The sequence below is a fragment of the Oryctolagus cuniculus genome, chromosome 4 (genome assembly GCF_051225735.1).
Source record: "Oryctolagus cuniculus isolate XC-2025 breed Fujian yellow rabbit chromosome 4, ASM5122573v1, whole genome shotgun sequence".
In the NCBI taxonomy this organism is placed as follows: Eukaryota; Metazoa; Chordata; class Mammalia; order Lagomorpha; family Leporidae; genus Oryctolagus; species Oryctolagus cuniculus.
In genome coordinates this window covers 54,993,664-55,015,512 of record NC_142870.1, presented here as the reverse complement: position 1 = coordinate 55,015,512, position 21,849 = coordinate 54,993,664, and the positions used below count along the sequence as shown (strand labels likewise).

The 21,849-nt window shown below is 41.2% G+C and overlaps 1 protein-coding gene across 8 annotated transcripts in view; it reads right to left on the bottom strand.

Annotated features, from left to right (window-relative positions):
- The window catches only part of TMEM45A (transmembrane protein 45A), a 105,413-nt gene that overhangs the window by 24,867 nt on the left and 58,697 nt on the right, over positions 1 to 21,849 (bottom strand). For 3 of the 8 annotated variants that reach the window (XM_070071990.2, XM_070071991.2, XM_089331562.1), the window contains one exon: positions 11,286 to 11,367. The exons of 3 other annotated variants lie outside the window; for them this stretch is intronic. In XM_070071990.2, the coding sequence (XP_069928091.1) occupies positions 11,286 to 11,291 (6 nt within the window). In that variant the 5' untranslated portion in view covers positions 11,292 to 11,367. Of the gene's footprint in view, positions 1 to 257; positions 585 to 1,057; positions 1,235 to 11,285; positions 11,368 to 21,849 lie in introns of those variants that run through there. 2 more of the 8 variants (XM_089331563.1, XM_089331564.1) reach the window with 2 other exon arrangements.

Here is a 21,849-nt window from a genome sequence, read left to right as displayed (position 1 = left end):
CTACAAGGAACATGGAAGTGGTGTTCATTTGACTTCACTTTCACTGTGGAGAGAAGGTAATCAGCCACATCCTCAAACAACACTTCACTTATCTTTTAGAAACCATAATCCACCCTTCTATCTTTTGTTCCCGGCTACACTACTGCCTGAAGGTGCAATGTAGAAAGCCAAGTTCAGTACCACAAAGATTGATTAGGTTTAACCCCCCCAAAAAAACAGGCAAAGGAGCACAGATTTTTCCACACAGCAGAACGTACTTGGCCAGCAGTCAGCAGTCAGCAGAAAACTCCGGAGGGAAAGCTGAGGCAGGAAAGCAGTGGCCCTGCGGGACCTCCTTGCCCAATCTGCCCACCTGTGGTGGGGGGACTGAGGACAGTGCTTTACCCAGGCCTAAAACAGTGGCTGCGGGGATCAATCACTGGCTTCCAGACGTCATACTCAAAATCCATACTCTTCCTCCATCCAAAGAAACCCTCCACTCCTAATGGCACCAGCTGATTCTCTGGGCTGAAAACAATGAAACCATTCCTGATGCTCCCATTGGCTCCTTCCTGCTGACCACCACGTAGCATATACACACACTTACTCATCATCCCAAAGGGAAACATTTTTAACCTCCAGCACTTAGAGACACTATTAGGCAAGCACAAGATCTAAAGCAGGTGTTAGGTGTTAATTCCCAGGTGCTACAGCCACCCAAATCACAGACAAGAAAGATGTGAGAATTCAAAGTAGCTCAGAGGGGCTCAACAATTTTCTAGGTGTAATCTCAACCAAATAGCTAACTGCATTTTGAAATGAACACCATTTTGACAAAAAAATTAGTATTTCATCTTGAGCCACTACCCAAAAAAGCACTTGTATAGTGACTCATATTTTCAGATACGTTTGTAAATTCCAATATAAAATTGAATTATTTCTTGAGCTCCACTTTACTATCTGCCTTAACACGCAAAGTATATACAAGTATATGTAGCTTTGAAATTTTTTGATTCTCTGTCATTACAGTTTCCCAAATTTCAACTCTTTTGAAAGAGTGCTCTTAACATAGCCTTACCTTCACACTTTCCTCAATGCCAAGTCCAATTCAGTTCTCTTCTCTCAAGAATTTATAATAGTTTCAGACTCCAAAGGGAAAAGCAGATGCTAACTGGCCCTAAGTCTATACTGCCTCCTCCTCTTCCCCTGAGACTGATCAAGTGTGCTCCTCTTTGCCGCATGAAGTAGAGCAGACAAACCTTCACACTATGTCACAATGCATTTAAAGCCAAGGAACACGCCCTTTGAAATATCCTGCTACCCTGTCCAACCATTATGCCACAAAGTAGTTCCAGGCGACACTCACCTTGTCATTCCACCTACCAGTCCACCAGCCTCTGTCATGTGCCACCTGCTCGAAGAACCAATACCTACGAAGCACATAACCTCTCTTTCAGGCCATTAAGATGGACAAAAGACAAAGGGAATGATAATAGCAGCAGTAATATAATAGAATGTGTTCTGTAAATCCTAAGAAGATAAACCAGTTCCTACTCTGCAATGCCTCAAGCAAGAGACTGTCACAGATGTCAAGAATGAGTCATGGCTAAAACCTAAAGTTACAATAGTAAGTAAGTAGTAAGAAAAACGATAGAAGGGGACTGCTGTAGGTGTACAGTGAAGCTAAAAGCATTTGGAGTACCAAGCAGCACATCAGGGGCTTGACGTATCCATTACAGAATAGATATACCCCTGCTTACAACAGAAGGCAGGCAATAGATTGAGGAAATTAAAAAAAAAAAAAAAAACAGAAATACTGAATATGCCCCTTACTAACACACTAGTTGAAAGTTCGAGGAGCATTGTTAAGATTACTGGCATGCCTAAGATAGGAAGGGGTGCCTTCTGAGGAGGTCATGCGGTGGAGGAGGTCATTCTAAAGCCGTGTAGTAGAAGCAAAATCTAAGGTGAAAAGGACACACAGGAAAAGCAGCACCTCAACAGTAGAGTGGCCTGAGTGGAAGCAAGAGAGCAGAAGTGAAAGCTCTGGGCTGTAGGAGGGCTTTCCACTCACTTTCAGCCCAGCCCAGCCTATCATCTCCATGATAAAAGTGTGAAGGCTGGGCTCTGCGAAACAGGGCTTCAGCCTGCTTGGGATGCCACATCCTATGTCAGAGTGCCAGTTAATGTGCCAGCTATACTACTTCCAACCCAGCTCTCTGCCAACGTGCTGAGAGGCAGTAGATGATGGTCCAAGTTCTTGGGTCCCTTACACCCACATGGGAGACCCAGGTGCTGGGTTCTTGGCTCCTGACTTCAGCTTGGCCCAATCCTAGCTGTTGTGTGTATTTGGAGAGAAACCAACAGATGAAAGATCTCTCTCTCCAGGCTCACTCTTCTTTGTCCCTCTCTCTGTCATTCTGCATTTAAAGTATATATTTTTTCAAATAAAGAAATAAATAAAGAGTATGAGTGTCTCTTCTCTTCCCAGATGATATTGCCAAGATCCAGGAATCCCATTTGAATAAAGAAAAAGTATTTATCTGATGATTAGTGATGCTGGGCAATTTTTCATACACCTATTGGTCATTTGTATATCTTATGAGAAGATCTATTGCCCATTTAAAAATCCTATTATTTAGTGTTTTGCTATTGAGTACTTTATATATTCAGAATATTAACCTCTTGTCAAATGCATAATTTGCAAATACGTTCCTCCATTCTGTCAGTTGTATCTTCACTCTGTTGATTGCTTCCTTTGCTATACAGAGGCATTTCTGCTTGACATCAACCCATTTGTCTAGCTTTGCTTTTGTCGCTTATGATTTGGGGCTGTTAAGCCAAAAATATCATATTACACAAATAGAAATGCTATTATCAAAAATACAAGAAACAAAAAAAAGCTAGCATAAATGTTTAGAAAAATGAACTCATATGCTACTGATTGAAAACATAAATCAGTAAAACTATTATGGAAAACAGAAAAGAAGTTCATAAAAAAATCTAAAACAGAACTACCACGTGATTTGGCAATCCCATTACTGGGTATATACCCAAAGGAAATGCAATCATTCTGTCAAAGGGACATATCTTTATTCTCCATTTACTGCAGCACTATGATATGGATTCCAGGATAAGAGAATCAATCTAAGTGCTTATCAATGGATGAACAGATTAAAAAAAAAAACAATGCGGCAAAAACACCCAAAGAAATATTACTCATCTAAAAGAATAAAATTGTGTCATTTGTGGCAACATGGAAGAAACTGGAGGACATTATGTTAAGCAAAATAAACCAAGCACAGCAGGACAAGTACTATGTGATCGCACTCATACAGAGGAGCCAAGGAAGTGGATCTCATGGAAGTAAAGAGTGATAGTGGTTCAAGACCCCAGCAGAAGGAACAGGCCATCAAGGAGGGAGGTGCCTTTCTCCGAAGGGAGGAAGGAACCTCTACTGTGATATGGCCTTTACTAAACAAGTTCAGAGTTGGTGAACTCAAGGGGCTTCTATAGCCTAGACAGCTCATGGCAAGAGCCTCGAGTGATTGCTGACGTCATAAATAAGAGTGCCAATTGGGCCAGCACCGCGGCTCACTAGGCTAATCCTCCACCTTGCGGCGCCAGCACACCGGGTTCTAGTCCCGGTCGGGGTGCCGTATTCTGTCCCGGTTGCCCCTCTTCCAGGCCAGCTCTCTGCCGTGGCCCGGGAAGGCAGTGGAGGATGGCCCAAGTGCTTGGGCTCTGCACCCCATGGGAGACCAGGAGAAACACCTGGCTCCTGCCATCGGATCAGCGCGGTGCGCCGGCCACAGCGCGCTGGCCGCGGCGGCCATTGGAGGGTGAACCAATGGCAAAGGAAGACCTTTCTCTCTGTCTCTCTCTCTCACTGTCCACTCTGCCTGTCAAAAAAAAAAAGAGTGCCAATTGTTAAATCAACAACGGGAGTCACTGGGTACATGCTCCCCACGTAGGATCTCTGTCCTTAATGTGTTTTACTATGAAACTTAAAAACACCACTACTAGTCAAACAATACCCTATACCTTGTGCGGTTGTGTGAGTGCAGCCTGTTGAAATCCCTGCTTAGTATATACTAAGTTGATCTTCTGTATGTGAAGGTAATTGAAAATGAAACTCGATGAAGGGCGGGATGGGAGAGGGAGTGGGAGAGGGGAGGACCGCGGAAGGGAGGGAGGTTGGGGGGGGGGGCCACAACAATACAAAAGCTGCACTTTTTAAATTCACATTTATTAAATAATAAAAAATTTTTTAAAAAGAGTAATCGTGGTTACAAAAGCTGGGGAGGGGAGAGGAAAGGGGCAGAAGAAGATTGACCAGCTGATCAGACAGGAGGAGTAAGTTCTATTGTTCCATGACAATGTCAGTGACTACATGTAACAATATTGTACTGAGCACTTCACAGCAGCTCAGGAGAGGATTCTGCATGTTCTACCTTCAAATCAATGATACTTGTATGAGGTGATGGATATGTGAAATATTCTGATTACTACAATATATATATGCATTAAAACATCACACTATACCCCATACATAGATACAATTATTTGTCAATTAAAAGCAAAAATTTAAAAATAAATTGTATAGGATAGCCTTTAAAAAAAAGAACAGGAAGAGTCACACAAGTTCAAACAGCCACCTAAACTCCCAGGATTAAACCCTGATATTTCAAAATATTATTGAGCAATTCTGTCTGGTCTGTTTGACCTTGCTGTGATTCTTGTAGAAAACAAAGAAAAATGGATACTTATGTGTATGACAGAAATATCAAAAAGGCAATATCCATATATATTTGGCTTTTTGGAAAACATTAATAACTGAAAGGATTGTTGGGAACCCCACACTGCCTCTAATATCCTAATATCCCTAAGATCCTGAATATAATTCCCTTCTCTTCCCTCACTGCACTTCTCACCCTGTCAGGACTCACATGACTTTGTACCACTCAGTCCCTTTCATACCTTAATTCAACATGTACTGAATACCAGCTGCATTTCAGGTGCTGTGGAGCTATGTAGAGAAAAACATTCGCCTTTAAGGGCTACACCATCTGGTAGAGAAGTGTATACATTATTCCAAACCAATGCGAAGCTTGCACAGAGTGAAATGTGAAGAAGGAAAAAGAGCCTGACTCCAATGTGGAGAGTCAGAAGCCACTGTCATGTCTGTACACAACTCTTATTTCTCCCCGTCACGTGAAATCCACTGCAAGCAAGGGCTGTGGTACCCATAACGCTTTGTACCTTGCTGACAATAAGTAGGCAAGGAACAATAAGTTCATGCCTGAGACTCTGTCTCCCACAAACACTCGCCCGGGAGGTAACTAGGATAAGAGATGGCTAATAAAATGCAGATCCCCTGGACCCTATTCAGACCTACTGAATCTGTCCATAGGAGAAAAGTCAGGAGTCCTCATCTTTCCAAGCAACTGCCAGCTGGTTTTTTATATCCTTTGAGTTTTGAAAACCAAAGGTTTAAAGTGTTTGAGATACTCTGTCAAAAAAAAAGAAATGACCTAAATGAAAGATCTCTGCGAGTGAGATCCCAGTGGAAAGAACAGGTCATCCAAGAAGGAGGTACCCTTCTCTGAAGGGAGGAGAGAACTTCCACTTTGACTATGACCCTGTCGGAATAAGATCAAAGTCAGTGAACTCAAAAGGCTTCCATAGCCTTGGCAACTCATGACAAGAACCTAGGGTGATTACTGATGCCATAAACAAGAGTGTCAATTTGTGGCCGGCGCTGAGGCTCAATAGGCTAATCCTCCGCCTTGTGGCGCCGGCACACCCGGTTCTAGTCCCGGTCGGGGTGCCGGATTCTGTCCCGGTTGCCCCTCTTCCAGGCCAGCTCTCTGCCGTGGCCCGGGAAGGCAGTGGAGGATGGCCCAAGTGCTTGGGCCCTGTACCCCATGGGAGACCAGGAGAAGCACCTGGCTCCTGCCATCGGATCAGCGCGGTGCACCGGCCACAACGCGCTGGCCGTGGCGGCCATTGGAGGGTGAACCAACGGCAAAAAGGAAGACCTTTCTCTCTGTCTCTCTCTCTCACTATCCACTCTGCCTGTCCAAAAAAAAAAAAGTGTCAATTTGTTAAGTCAGCAACAGGAGTCACTGTGCACTTACTCCTCATGTAGGATCTCTGTCCTTAATGTGCTGTACATTGTGATTTAATGCTATAACTAGTTCAAACAGTATTTTTCACTTTGTGTTTCTATGTGGGTGCAAACTGTTGAAATCTTTACTTAATATATACTAAACTGATATTCTGTATATAAAGATAATTGAAAATGAATCTTGATGTGAATGGAAGGGGAGAGGGAGTGGGAAAGGGGAGGGTTGCGGGTGGGAGAGAAGTTATGGGGGGGGGAAGCCATTGTAATCCATAAGCTGTACTTTGGAAATTTATATTCATTAAATAAAAGTCAAAAGCAAAACAAAACAAAATAAAGTGTGTGTGATAAGCAAAGTGAGACCAAAACACTGAGATCTAAATATGATGTGCCCATCATCATATCCCAGAGACCATCTGTCTTCTGGCATTGTCATAACCCCAATGTGCTCATTCATACTAGGCCTAGTAAGTGAGCAGATACGGGTGGCTCAGTAGCTTCTCCTACAGCTAGTATGATAGTCCTGCTCTGTTAGATGACAATCTCTCTAGTGTTGCTACCCTACAGGTATGTATTTCATTGTATCATACCTTATTTTGCTATCTTCCATACCTCTACTTCTTGTTCCAACTCAACCCCTTGAGACTAACTAAAACCATCCATCACACCTAGGCTATTCTTAACAAAACACCTCAAATGGCTCACAGAACTTTGAACTTGAAACTATAAGCAGCGTGAGGTAACCCAAAGGCTTATATGTTAAAAATTAAAACTAACAAACAAAAAGTAAGAACAAATGTCATGTTGCATCACCTGCTTGTCATCAACTTGTCAAAGTAAACAGAAAGCTGAACCAGTCTGTTGGTGGTGATACACCTTAGATGGGAAGAAAGCTAGCCTGCGCTGAACACCTACTATGTTCCAATAACCGTTCATACATGTTCATTTCATCTTTGAGAAAACTCATGGAAGGATTGCTACCTCCACCCTAGATATCCCTGGAGTGCTCCCTCTTGAGGAAACTGAGGCTCTGAGAGATTTGGTGGCCATTCAGGTTTGCGTGTACCCTTTAAAACTCATGTTGAGATTCGCCAGTGTGATGGTATTGTGAGGTGATGCCAAAAATGATTAGGTCAAGCAGACTTTAGCTTCATGATGTATTAAGGCCACTACCGTGGGAGTGGGTTGGTTATTGAGAGTGGGTTATTTTAAAAGCAAGTTTGGCTTCTTTGGCTTTCTGTTGCTCACTTGCTCTCTCTCTCTCTTTCTCTCTCTCTCTCTATCTCTTGTCCACATGCTCTTTTGCCATGTGATGTGCCTGATGCTTGCATGTTGATGTTGGACTTTCCCAACTGTGAGAAATAAGTTTATTTTCTTTATAAATGACCCAGGCTGTGGTATTCTTTTATAGCAGCAGAAAATGGACTACTAAGACAGTGACCTAAGAGCCAGGGTTCCAAAGACCTATGGCAGATTCCAAATCCCAGGATGTTAACACTCCCAGATAAGGGTAAACACTAGACAAAGTTTTCCAAAGGCCTCTCCAAAAGGTCCCAATCAAGTATCTTTGAAGGGGTCAAATAGCATAGAGAAGAGACATCTCTTCCTGGGACTTGACAGTATTGAGCTGTCAGGCTCCAAACAAGGGAAACTGGACTGAGCAACCTACAGTGACATCATTTGCTATGAGCTGACAAAGGTGTACATGCTAGTGACAGTGGTGAGCATCAGGCTGATCATGAAGGAACCTAACGAAGTCATTCCACAGTTCTAAGCACCATACTGCTGCATCACTCAAGTCCAGGAATAATGATTGAATACCCTTTCCATATCTAAGGATCTACTTCAAGTTACAGAGGACTCAGTGGTGAGCAAGCACATCAGTTTTCTATTGTTGCTGTAGCAGATTACGACATAGATTAAAACAGTACAGGTTTATTATCTTACAGTCCTGTAGGCCAGAAATTTAAGACAGATGTCACGGTGCTACAGGTTGTACGCGAGGCTGTCCCTCCATGCCTATCACCAAAGTCAAGGCAACAGCAAGGCCACAGCTACATTCCTTCCAAGAGGCTGAAAGGAAGAATCCATGTCCTTCCCTTCTCCAGCTTCTAGGCAGCAACTCCATTCTTCCTCCATATTCAACGTCAATAATGTTCCATCTCCCCTTAACCACAGATTCCTCTGATGCTGAACTGGGCTGCTAAAGATTCTCTCCAATTTTAAGGACCCATGCAATTAGACGGGGCCTACTTGCACAATCCAAAATAATCTCCTCATCTCAAACTCCTTAACTTAACTACAGCTGCTAACTCCCTTTTGCCACGTGAGGTGATACATGCACACATTCCAGGAATTAGGACACGGTGGGCAAGAGAGTATTCTGCCTACCACAAAACCATGCAAGAGCTCACAATCCAGCAGGACAAAGAGGACAGACACAGTAGAGGCTGTGGAACCCAAGAGATGACCTAATATTTATATTAAAGAGATAAAATGCTATATAGGTACCTGAGCCCCTTCATTTAAGGTCAGAGAAGGAGAAAGATATATTACACAATCTGGAAGTCTCTTTTTAAAAAGATTTATTTATTTATTTCAGAGAGTGAAAGAGAGGTCTTTTATCCACTGGTTCACTCCCCAGAATGAAATGACTACAAAGGCTGGAGCTGGGCCAACCCAGAGCCAGGAGCCAGGAACTCCTTCCAGGTCTCCATCTTCCACTGCTTTCCCAGGCCACTGGCAGGGAGCTAAATCTGAAATGGAGTAGCCAGGACTTGAACTGGCAACCATATGGGATGTTGGCACTGCAAGTGGAAGTTTAACCTACTATGCCACAGTGCTGGCCCCAGAATCTGGAAGTTTTTAAAGGCCATTTGAATTAAACCTTGAGCAAGGGGTAGGATTTTGAAAGGTGGAGTTAAAATGGAGCCCTCCTTGAGCCAGCACTGTAGCACAGCAGGTTAAAGCCCTGGCCTGCAGTGCCAGCATCCCATATGGGCACCGGTTTGAGACCCGGATGCTCCACTTCTGATACAGCTCTCTGCCAGAGCCTGGGAAAACAGTAGAAGATGGTCCAAGTCCTTGGGCTCCTGCACCCGCGTGGGAGACCCAGAAGAAGCTCCTGGCTCCTGGATTCGGATTGGTGCAGCTCCGGCCATTGTGGCCATCTGGGGAGTGAACCAGTGTATGGAAGACCTCTCTCTCTCTGCCTCTCCTCCTCTGTGTAACTCTGACTTTCAAATAAATAAAAAATCTTAAAAATAAATAAATAAGTAAAATAAAATAAAATGGAGCCCTCCAGACGTAAGGAACAGAATGAAAGCATACACATTGGCAGGAACATTTGGGAGACAAGTTAGTTACTCAAGTAGGAGGACAGAAATAAAGCTAGAACCCATACATGAGAAGATAGTGACAGAAATGAGAATACAATTGCCAATTTATTAATGGATAAAAATTAAATCAATTTGTACTCAGACCACATTCAAAAATAAATCCAGGTGGAGCCAGGAGCTTCCTCCAGGTCTCTTATGTGGGCCCAGGGGCTCAAGAACTTGGGCCATCCTCCACTGTTTTTCCCAGGATATTAACAGGGAGCTGGATTGGAAGAGGAGCAGCCGGGACTCAAACTGGTACCTGTGTGGCATACTGACAGCAGGCAGAGGCTTTATCCACTACACCACAATGCAAGGTCAAATAAAATTTCTAGAAAGCAACACACTACTGATACATGCAAACACCTGGATGAATTACAGAAGCATTATGCTAACTGAAACAAACCAGACACAAAAGAATACATACGGCCTAGTTGCACTTATATGAAATTCCAGGAAAGACAAAACCATAGCGATAGAAAATAGATCAGTGGTTACCCGAGAGCAAGGTGAAAGGAGCTGAGTGCAAGGGGCATGAAGAAACATTGCAAGGTAATGAAAATATTCTATGGATTGACTGAGACAATAAATACTCAACCAAATACATTTGTCAAAACTCACCAAGGTATACAGTTCATTTTAGAAGTTTGTTATGTAAATGCTCTGCATTTTGAGTTATTTAATCTTCATAATAAATCTGAATTAGATGCTGTTTTCATCCCATTTTACAGATGAAGAGACAGAAGTAGTTAATAGATTAACTAAAATATCCAAGGCCGTGCTGGTGATAAGTAATGGAACTGGTACCCATGCCCATCCTGAGTGTATTCCTCTCCCACCATGGTACCACAAATAAAATTAATAGACATGTGACCAGTAGAAAAGATATTTGAAATAAATGTAACTAAGAAAGCATGAGCAATCAGAATGTAACAATTAACTAGGAATGAATTTAGTAAAAGAAAAACTGTACCCCTTATAGGCAAAGAATAATAAGAAATCAACACAAGTCAAAACTCTTAACGTCCTCAGTTTCACTAGAAATCAAGAAGGCAAAATTGAAAAACAGGTATTTTCATCTATTCAATTAGAAAAAGTTTAAATAACTATCATATCAAGTGTTGATGAGGATATGTGGAAACAGGAACACTCATGTACTAACACAAGTGTAAATTGTCATTACCACTTTGCCAAGAGATTGGTAGTAGCTAGTATAGTTGAAAGTGCACATATCCAGTGGCCGGTGCTGCAGCTCACTTGGCTAATCCTCCGCCTGCAGCGCCGACACCCCGGGTTCTAGTCTAAGTTGGGGCGCCGGATTCTGTCCCAGTTGCTCCTCTTCCAGTCCAGCTCTCTGCTGTGACCCAGGAAGGCAGTGGAGGATGGCCCAAGTCCTTGGGCCCTGCACCCACATGGGAGACCAGGAGGAAGCACCTGGCTCCTGGCTTCGGATGGGCGCAGCGCGTGGCCATAGCAGCCATTTGGGGGGTGAACCAATGGAAGGAAGACCTTTCTCTCTGTCTTTCTCTCTCTGTCTGACTTTGCCTGTCAAAAAAAAAAAAAAAGAAAAGTGCACATATCCCACAATGCAGCAATTCAGTCTGCAGGGCATACCTCAGAAAAATATGCTCTCTTGTATCTGACTCAAAAACGGTCATTGCTGTTTGGTTGTAGTAACATAAAACTGGAAACAATCTGATCATCCATCAGCAGAGGAACATATGAAAATATGATGCAACACATAGACAATTGAATATGATACTAGTTAAATTTTTAAATTAAAAAATTAGGTCTATACTTACCAACATAGATTTCTTTAACACATTAGGTTGAATGGAAAATACAATTTTAAGAACATTTGATGCAAATGTTGTTCTTAAACACCTGAAAAATAATAGTACTCATTGCTCATGTGCACATAAGAATGTAGAAGTGTAAAAGAGATTGCAAGGACACACACTAGTGACCGTGGTTTCCTTTGGGGAGGGCAAGGGGAATGAAGTCAGAGGTGTCAAGGAACACTTACACTGTAATATTTTGTTTCTTGTATTTAAAAGGAAGAAAAATTCAAAGTATATGATTCCAAATATTAGTTCTATATAGTTGGGACATGAATGTTTGCTATATACTTTTATGTTTTTCACTAGTTTTTAAATTAATAAACTTTACTTTTTTTTTTTTTTTTTTTTGACAGGCAGAGTGGACAGTGAGAGAGAGAGACAGAGAGAAAGGTCTTCCTTTGCCGTTGGTTCACCCTCCAATGGCCGCCACGGCCGGCGCACTGCGGCCGGCGCACCGCGCTGATCCAATGGCAGGAGCCAGGAGCCAGGTGCTTTTCCTGGTCTCCCATGGGGTGCAGGGCCCAAGCACCTGGGGCATCCTCCACTGCCTTCCCTGGCCACAGCAGAGAGCTGGCCTGGAAGAGGGGCAACCGGGACAGAATCCGGCGCCCCAGCCAGGACTAGAACCCGGTGTGCCGGCACCGCAAGGCGGAGGATTAGCCTAGTGAGCCGCGGCGCCGGCCTAAACTTTACTTTTTTGAGTAGTTTTAAGTTTACAGAAAACTGAACAGAAATGTAAACAGAGCTCCATGTGCCCTCTCTCTCCTCCCCTCATTTCCTAATCATTAACATCTTACATTAGTGTAGTATATTTGTTACACTGATGAACCAATATTGACACATGATTATTAACTGACATCCCTAATTTGCATTAGGATTTACTCTTTGTGTTTTAGAGCCCTGTGGGTTTTAAAAGGTGCACAATGTCCTTTACTCATAATTAGAGTGCATTATACAGAATATGTCATTAAAATCTCTGCGGGGCCGGCACTGTGGCGTGGCAGGTGAAGCCGCACCTGCAGTGTTGGCATCCCATTTGGGAGCCGGTTCGAGTCCTGGCTGCTCCACTTCTGATCCAGGTCTCTGCTATGGCCTGGGAAAGCAGTAGAAGATGGCCCAAGTCCTTGGGACCCTGCACACCCATGTGGGAGACCCAGAAGAAGCTCCTGGTTCTTGCTTTCAGATCAGCATAGCTCCGCCCGTTATGATCATCTGGGGAGTGAACCAGCAGATGGAAGACCTCTCTCTCTCTCTCTCTCTCTCTCACTCTCTCCCTCCCTCTCTGTAACTCTGCCTTTCAAATGATTAGATAAATCTTAAAAAAACAAAACATCTCTGTTCCACCTATTTATCCCTCTCCCTCCTCCGAGCTCCTAGATACCACCGATCGCGTTACTATCTCTCTGGCTTTGCCTTTTCCGGAGTGTCACATAGTTGGAATCATTATAGCATTTAGACTCTTACAGATTGGCTCCTTTCACTTAGCAGCATTCAGTTAAGTTTCCTCCAAGTCTTCTCATGACTTGTGAGCTCACTTTCTTTCACTGATTAATATCCCATTAAATGGAGGTACCATAGGTTTTTTTAATCCACACATTTCACAAAGGTCATCTTGATTGTTTCCAAGTTTTGGTAATTGTCAATAAAGCTGCTATTAAGATTCACAGGCAGGTTTTCGTGTGGATATGCATCGCCAACTCATTTGAATAATTATCTAAGAACACAAACCTGAATCTTACAGTAAAACTATGCATAGCTTTGTAAGAAACTGCTGAACTATCTTGCAAACTAGTTGTACTATTTTTGCATTCCCAGCAGCAATGAATGAGAGTTCCTCACCAGCATTTTGTGTTGTCAGTATTTTGGATCATAACATTTTTTAACAGATGCATGTTAGTATCTCATTGTTTTCATTTGCAATTCCTTGACAACAGATGATGTTGTGCATCTTTTTATATGCTGATCTACCACCATACACCTTCTTGGGTGAGTATCCAGATCTCTTGCTTGCTTTCCAATTATATGGTTTTCTTATTATTGAGAGTTCCTTATATAGTTTAGATAAAATCCTATTATCAGATCTATGTTTTACACATACTTTCCCTCTCTGTGCTTGTCTTTTTTATTGTTGTTAACAGTATCTTCCATAGAAAAGTTTTTAATTTTAATTAAGTCTAATTTATACATTTTTTTCTTTCACAGATTATGCTCTTGATATTGTACTTAATTCATTTCCACACTCAATTTAATCTAGATTTTCTCTTATTGTCTTCTCAAAGTTTGTAGTTTTTCATTTTACACTTAGGTCTATTGATCCACTTTGAGCATATTTTAATGAAAGATTTATATGTTTGTGTGTGTGTGTGTATATATATATACACACACATATATATATATACTTTTTTTTGCATGTGAGGATGACAGTTATTATCCCTTGGGCTAAGGGACGTCCAGACACTCAGTAAAACATTATTTCTGGGTATATTTAGGAGGGTGTTGCTAGAAGAGATTAGCATTTGAATCAATAGACTGAGTTAAGAAGACAGGATTGGTGGACACCATTCAATCCTTTGAGGGTCCAAATAGAACAACAAGGCAGAGAAAAGGTGATTTGCTCTCCTAGAGCTGGGGCCTCTGAATTCCTCTGCCCTCAGACCTCAGAGCCTCCGGTTTTCAGAGCTTTGGACTCCGAGACTTATACCAGGGGGCCTCCCAGGACGCATGCCTTAGACTCCAGCTGAATTCTATTGCCAGCTCCCTTAATCCTCCAGCTTGCAGACAGAATTATCAGCCTCCATAACTGCATGCCAACTCCCGTGTTAAATATGCTCTTGTAGCTGTACAGATATCCTATTGGTCCTGTTGCTCTGCAGGATCCTGTGTAGCATAGTGAGTGTGCAACTGATCAAGCTCTATCTGTTGAAAAGAAAATCCTTTCAATACTGAACGGTTTTTGCCCCTTTGTTAAAGTTCAGATGACTGTATTTGTGTGGGTCCATTTCTGGGTGCTCTATTCCGCTTCTTTCATCTGTCTATTCTTTCACCAGTACCTACAATCTTGATCATTGCAGCTTGAAACTAGGTTTTAAAGTTGGGTAGTGTCTGTACTTGAACTCTATTCTTTTCCTTTAATATTATTTTGGCAGTCCTGAGTTTTTTACCCTCCCATATAAATTTTAGAAGCAGTTTGTCAGTATCCACAAAGTGACATGTTAGAATTCCGATTAGAATTGTATCAAATATATAAATAAAATTGGGAAGAAGTGGGCAGAAATCGCGGCACAATTGGTTAAGCTGCAGCCTGCAACTCTTGCGAGCACCAGTTCGAGCCCAGCTACTCTACTTCCAATCTAGCTCCCTGCTAATGCACCTGGGAAAGCAGCAGAAGATGGCCCAAGTACTTGGGTCCCTGCTACCTACATGGGAGATTCAGATGGAATTCCTGGTTCCCAACATCAGCTTGGCCCAGCCCCAGCCCCAGCCATTTCTGCCTTCTGGAAAGTGAACAAGATTCTCTTTCTCTCCCCCACCCCCACCCCCCATCACTCTACTTCCAAATAAATAAAAACAAATCTCTTTTTAAAAATTAAGAGGAACTAACATTTAACAATTTTGATTCTTTGTATAAATAAACATGGAACATCTCTCCATTTATTTGTATTTTGATTTCCCGCATCAGAGGTTTGTAGTTTTTCTCCTATAGATCTGGTACATATTTTGTTAGATTCATACCTAAATATTTGTTTTCTTTCTTTTTTCTGGTGCTAAAGTAAGTACTGGTATTTTTTTATTTCCAACTCAAATTTTTAATGGTTGACATATAGGAAAGCATTTGACTTTTATATATTACTCTTGTATCCTGCAACATTGCTATAATCACTGGCTAATTCCAGAGGGCTTCTTGGTGTTGATTCTTCAGGATTTTCTGCATAAACAAATATATCATCTGTGAACTAAGACAACTTTATTTCTTTTTTCCAAGATCATATACCTTTTATTTCTTTTTATTATCTTACTGCATTGGCTAAGAGTTTCAGTATGATACTGAAAAGTAATGATGACTGGAGACATTTTGCCTTACTCTCAATCTCAAGGGGATTCCATCTAGTTTCTTTTTTTTTTTTTTTTTCAACATTTATGTATTTACTTGAAGGGCAGATACAGTGAGAGAGACAGAGACAGAAAGAGAGTGAGATCTTCCATCGGCTGATTCACTCCCCAAATGGCTGCAACAACCAGTAAGACTGAAGCCAGGAGCCAGGAGCTTCTCTGGGTCTCCCACGTGGGTGCAGGGGCCCAAGCTCTTGGACCATCTTCACTGCTTTTCCCAGGCCATTAGCAGGGAGCTGGATTGGAAGTGGAGCAGCCAGCACACAAACCAGCACCCATAATTAGATGCCGGCGTCAAAGCCGGCAGCTACTCCCCAACACCAGCCCCAGCATCTAGTTTTTCATCATTAAGTATGATATTAGCTATAGGTTTTGTGTAGATATTTTGTTTCAAGTTCAGGAAGCCCCCACTCAATCTCTAGTTCACTGATTTTCATTTATCTTTTTTTTTTATTTTCGAGTTCTTTTTTTTCTACTTTTATTCAATACAGTACTAGAAGTTTTAGCGAGAGCAATTCGGGGAGAAAGAAATAAAGGGCATCGGAACTGGAAAAGAGGAAGACAAATTATCCAAGACACGATGTTGTACATGGAAAAACCTAAACACTCCACCAAAAAGCTGTTAGAACTGATAAACCAATTCAGTAAGGTTGCAAGTTGCAAAATAAACATAAAAAAAAACAGTAGCTTTTGGTATGCTAATGATGAACTCATAGAAAGAGAAATCAAGAAAGAAATTTTATACACAATAGCCACAAAAAATCCAAATATTTAGTAATAAATTTAATGAAAGAAGTGAAAAGTTTCTATACAATGAAAATTATCAAAAATTGATGGAAAAAACATCAAAAACATAAAAATAATGGAAAAATATTCCTTGCTCATGGAGCAGAAGAATTAATATCATTAAGATGTCTATACTAGCTAAAGCAATCCACAGATTCAATGCAATCCCTATCAAAATACCAATGACATTCTTTACAGAATTAGAAAAAGTAATCCTAAAATTCATATGGAATCACAAAAACCCAGAATATCCAAAGCAATCCTGAACAAAAAAATCAAGCTGGAATCATCATAATACGTGACTTCAAAACATACTAAAAATCTACATTAATCAAAACAGCATGGCACTAGCTTAAAAACCAATGCATAAGCCACCATGGAAGTCTGTCTGGAGATTCCTCAGAAACCTGAATATAACCCTACCATTCAACCCAACCATCCCACTCCTTGGAATTTACCCAAAGGAAATTAAACTGGCCAACAAAAAAGCTGTCTGCACATTAATGTTTATTGCAGCTCAATTCACAATAGCTAAGACCTGGAATCAACCTAAATGCCCATCAACAGCAGACTGGATAAAGAAATTATGGGACATGTACTCTATAGAATACTATCCAGCAGTCAAAAACAATGAAACCCGGTCATTTGCAACCAAATGGAGGAATCTGGAAAACATTATGCTGAGTGAATTAAGCCAGTTCCAAAGGGACAAATATCATATGTTCTCCCTGATTGGTGACAATTAACTGAGCACCAAAAAGGAAACCTGCTGAAGTGAAATGGACACTATGAGAAACGGTGACTTGATCAGCCCTTGCCCTGACTGTTGATGAACAACTTAATACATTATCCCTCTTAGTATTTTTTTGCTTGTTCTACTTAATACTATTGGTTGAATTCTGTAATTAATACATGGTTATTCTTAAGGGTTGAAACTTAACTGAAAAGTGATCCCTGTTAAATATAAGAGTGGGAATAAGAGAGGGAAGAGATGTACAATTTGGGACATGCTCAAGCTGAGTTGCCCCAAATGGTAGAGTTAGAAACATACCAGGGGATTCCAATTCAATCCCATCAAGGTGGCATGTACCAATCCCATTTCACTAGTCCAAGTGATCAATTTCTATTCACAGTTGATCATAATGATAGGTCTAAGAGCCAAAGGGATCACATAAACAAGACTAGTGTCTGCAAACACTAACTGATAGAATAAAGAAAAAGGGAGAGAACGATCCAACATGGGAAGCGAGATACACAGCAGACTCATAGAATGGCAGATGTCCTAAATAGCACTCTGGCCTCAGAATCAGCCCTTAAGGCACGCGGATCTGGCTGAAAAGCCCATGAGAGTATTTCAGTCATGGAAAGCCAAGACACTCTGGCAAAAAAAAAAAAAAATGACCTAAATGAAAGATCTCTGCGAGTGAGATCCCAGTGGAAAGAACAGGTCATCAAAGAAGGAGGTACCTTTCTCTGAAGGGAGGAGAGAACTTCCACTTTGACTATGACCTTGTCTAAATATGATCAGAGTCGGTGAATTCAAAAGGCTTCCATAGCCTTGGCAACTCATGACTGGTGCATAGGGAGATTACTGACGCCATAAACAAGAGTGTCAATTTGTTAAGTCAACAACAGGAGTCACTGTGCACTTACTCTTCATGTAGGATCTCTGTTCTTAATGTGCTGTACAGTGTGATTTAATGCTATAACTAGTACTCAAACAGTATTTTTCACTTTGTGTTTCTGTGTGGGTGCAAACTGTTGAAATCTTTACTTAATGTATGCTAAACTGATCTTCTGTATATAAAGAGAATTGAAAATGAATCTTGATGTGAATGGAAGGGGAGAGGGAGTGGGAAAGGGGAGGGTTGCGGGTGGGAGGGAAATTATGAGGGGGGAAGCCATTGTAATCCATAAGCTGTACTTTGGAAATTTATATTCATTAAATAAAAGTTAAAAAAAACCAATGCATAGGTCTAGATTAATGTAACAGAATAGAGAGCCCATTAATTAACCCATGTACATATAGCCAACTTTTTTTTTTAAGATTTTTTTTTACTCACTTGAGAGGCAGAGTTACAGAGAGGGATAGAGAGAGGTCTTCAATATATTGGTTTATTCCCCAAATGGTTGCAATTCTGGAGCTGGGCTGATCCAAAGCAAGGAGCCAGGAGCTTTGTTGAAGTCTCCTGTGCAGGTGACACTGACTTGGATCCCCTTTTATGCCCTTTTTCTTCTTCCCCTTCATCTGTTGGTGAATTTTGAATTTATATGATTGTTAGAGGTCCTCCCTCAGATCAGCATGTGCTAGGCTCAATAATGGCTCTTGAAGGTGTCCATGTCCTAATTTCTGGAAACTGAGAACATGTTACCTTATACAATAAAAAAAGATTGTGCAAACATGATCAAGTTAGTGATTTGGGGATGGTGGGAGTGTCTTCAATAATTCAGCTGTGCCCGGCATAATCTCAAGGGGTCCTTCTGAGAGGGAGGCAGGAGGTTGGCAATCAGAAGATGCAGCAGTGGTGACGGAGAAGGGGGCCAGAGTCAGTGGGAGAGATCTGAAGATACCAACACTACTGCCCTGCAGATGAGGAAGGGGCCAGCAGCCAAGGAATGCAGGGGGCCTCTTGAAGCTGGAGCAGTTTAGGAAAGCCTGGCTCCACCTCAGGGAGATCCACTGGAGACTTCTGACCTCCAGAACTATAAGATTATAAATCACAAATCAATCCAAAGTAGAACCACAGTCCCCACTCCCTTTGGTCAAGCCCAAGCTCCATCTCACTGGCTTACCACTTAGTGAAATTATCGCGTTTGTTTACTTGCCATTGCCAACAGCAGGGGTCAGTGTTTCCTAAGCTGGGTCTATTTTTTAAAAATTAATCAAAAATCGAAAAGAAAAGATAAACACTTGGGCCATCTTGTACTGCTTTTGCAGTTTATCAGCAGGTGGCTAGATCGGGAGTGAAGCACCTGGGATTCGAACCAGCTCTCATATGGGATATGGCGCCACAGGCAGATGCTTAATCTACTATGCCACAGCGCCAGCCCCAGCCAACTGATTTTTGACAAAATTGCTCAGATCATACAGTGGAGTAAGGATAATGTCTTCAACAAATTGAGCTGGCAAAATTGGATGAATATATATAGAAAAAGAAAATTAGAACCATATTTCTCGCTATATACAAAAATCAACTCAAGACAGATCAAAGACCTAAACTTAAGACCTGAGACTATTAGGTTGCAGGAAGAAAACGTAGAGGAAACACTCTAAGACACTGGTGTAAGGGCAAACTTCTTGGACAAGACCCCCAATGCACAGGCAAGAAAAGCAAAACTAAACAAAAGGGACTATATCAAACTCAAAAGCTTCAGCAAAGGAAACAATCAATAAAGTGAAGAGACATCCAACAGAATGGAAAACATATTTGCAAACCACTTATTTGACAAAGGATTAATATCCCAAATATATCAGCAACTTAAAAAATAACCAATGCAGTTGAGAAATAAGCAAAGGACTTCCATAGACAGTTCTCAAAAGAAGAAATACAAATGGCCAACAAATATCTGAAACACTGCTCAACATTACTAGTCATCAGGGAAATGCAAATCAAAACAACAATGAGATAGCACCTCACCCCTTTCAGAATGGCTAAAATCCAAAACCGGGTAGCAAATGCTGGTGAGGATGTAGAGAAGGGAACACTTAAACATTTCGTTGGGAATATAAATTAGGGCAGCCACTGTGGAAATCAGTGTGGGGAATTCTTAACAAACTAGAAATAGACTTGCCACATAATCCTGCAATCCCACTACTTGGTATATACCCAAAAGACTGGAACACATTATATCAAAGAGATACCTGCACCACCATGTTTACAGCAGCACTGTTCACAAAAGCCAAAATTTGCACTTAACCAAGGTGTCTATCATCAGATGCATGGATAAAAAAATGTGGTGTATGTACATAATGGAATATTATTCTACTATAAGAAAGAATGAAATTCTACCATTTTTAACAAAATGGATGCAATTGGAGGACATCATGTTGAGTGAAATAAGCCAGACACAGAAAGACAAATACCACATGTTCTTCTTTATATGAGAGCTAAAATTAATAAAAAAAAAAGAAAGAAATGTCTGTGGGTATCAATATTGTTGCAAAGTTTTATAAAACTTTGTTTTATACTTTTGCCAAACCAATAGTTAAGAATATTATACTACTATAATTTTAATGATCTGTGATTACTCTAAAATTTACTGTATATGGCTGAAATGGTCACTTTTCCATTCAATTGTTGTTTATGGTCTTTGTCTATATTCTCACTAAAGTAGAATCTTTTTGTTTTTACTTCCTAAACTTCTTATTTGGTGAAGTATTAATTTTACTGTAATTTAAATTTAAAATATATTATCTCAAAAACTTTTGCAAAGGAAGAAAAAGAGAAGCAAAGAGGGTGGGAAGGAGAGAACAGGTGAAAGGGAGGAAGGAAGGAAATATCATTATGTTCTTAGAATTTTATCTACAAACCACACTGAACCTGCTGAACACTAATTAAAATTAAAATTAATTAACTAATTAATTTTTTTAAAAACTTAAAAGGTGATTTAAAGCCAGATAATAGAGGACCTTGAATGCCATATTAAGAAGTTTAAACTTTATTTTATGGACAATAATATACAAAGAAGGAACATAACAGAGATAAAACATCCCATAAGTTTGTCTTTTTTTAAAGATTTGTTTATTTATTTGCAAGGCAGAGAGAGAGAGAGAATCTTCCATTCACTGGTTCACTTTCCAAATGGCTGCAAAGGCCGGAACTAGGTCAGGCCAAAGCCAAGAGCCAGGTACTCCATCCCGGTCTCCCATGTGGGCGGCAGGGGCTCAAGCACTTGGGCGATCTTCTGTTGCCTTTTCCAGTTGCATTAGCAGGGAACTGGATCAGAAGTAGAGCAATCATTTCCAACATCCATATGAGATGCCAGCATTGCAAGAAAAGGCTTAAACTGCCACACCATAATGCCAGCCCCTGTATAGGTTTCTGTAAAACAATTCTTATCTAAGACATCCACAAATAGGGAATCCTCCAAGTGCTTCAATCACTTGTGCTAAGACATACAAATCTCACTATCTGTTGACCTTGTCTTAGAGACAGCCTGAATCCATGGCAGGTCCAAGTAAATATGCAGAACATTCACCAGTCTTGACTAACTGCTGATATGAAGAACTGACTCCCAAACACAGAATTAAGCTACCTACTCCCAACTCAGAAACAAAAAGCAACTTCACTCAGGTTCAGAGCAGAGTCCCAGGTATCCAGTGGCCCAAACTAGCTTACTAAACAATGTACCAAAATGCAGTGACCACACCTGAGTCAACAATATTGACACATCCATTTGCATCACTTCTAATGGAAGAGTTGCTGCTGTTGAGAGCCTTGATGACAACGGCACCTGGCTAAACTTTGGCTCTCCTTGGCCCATCTACAGAGAGCACCCTATAACCCTATTCACATGGCCCAACTTCCTTTCCTCTTCTTGACCCACTGCCATCCTGTTCTCCAGGTCTACACTCTCTCTTCTGCCCACCACAACCAATTCTCAGAGGGACAGAGGAGAGGTCTTTGGG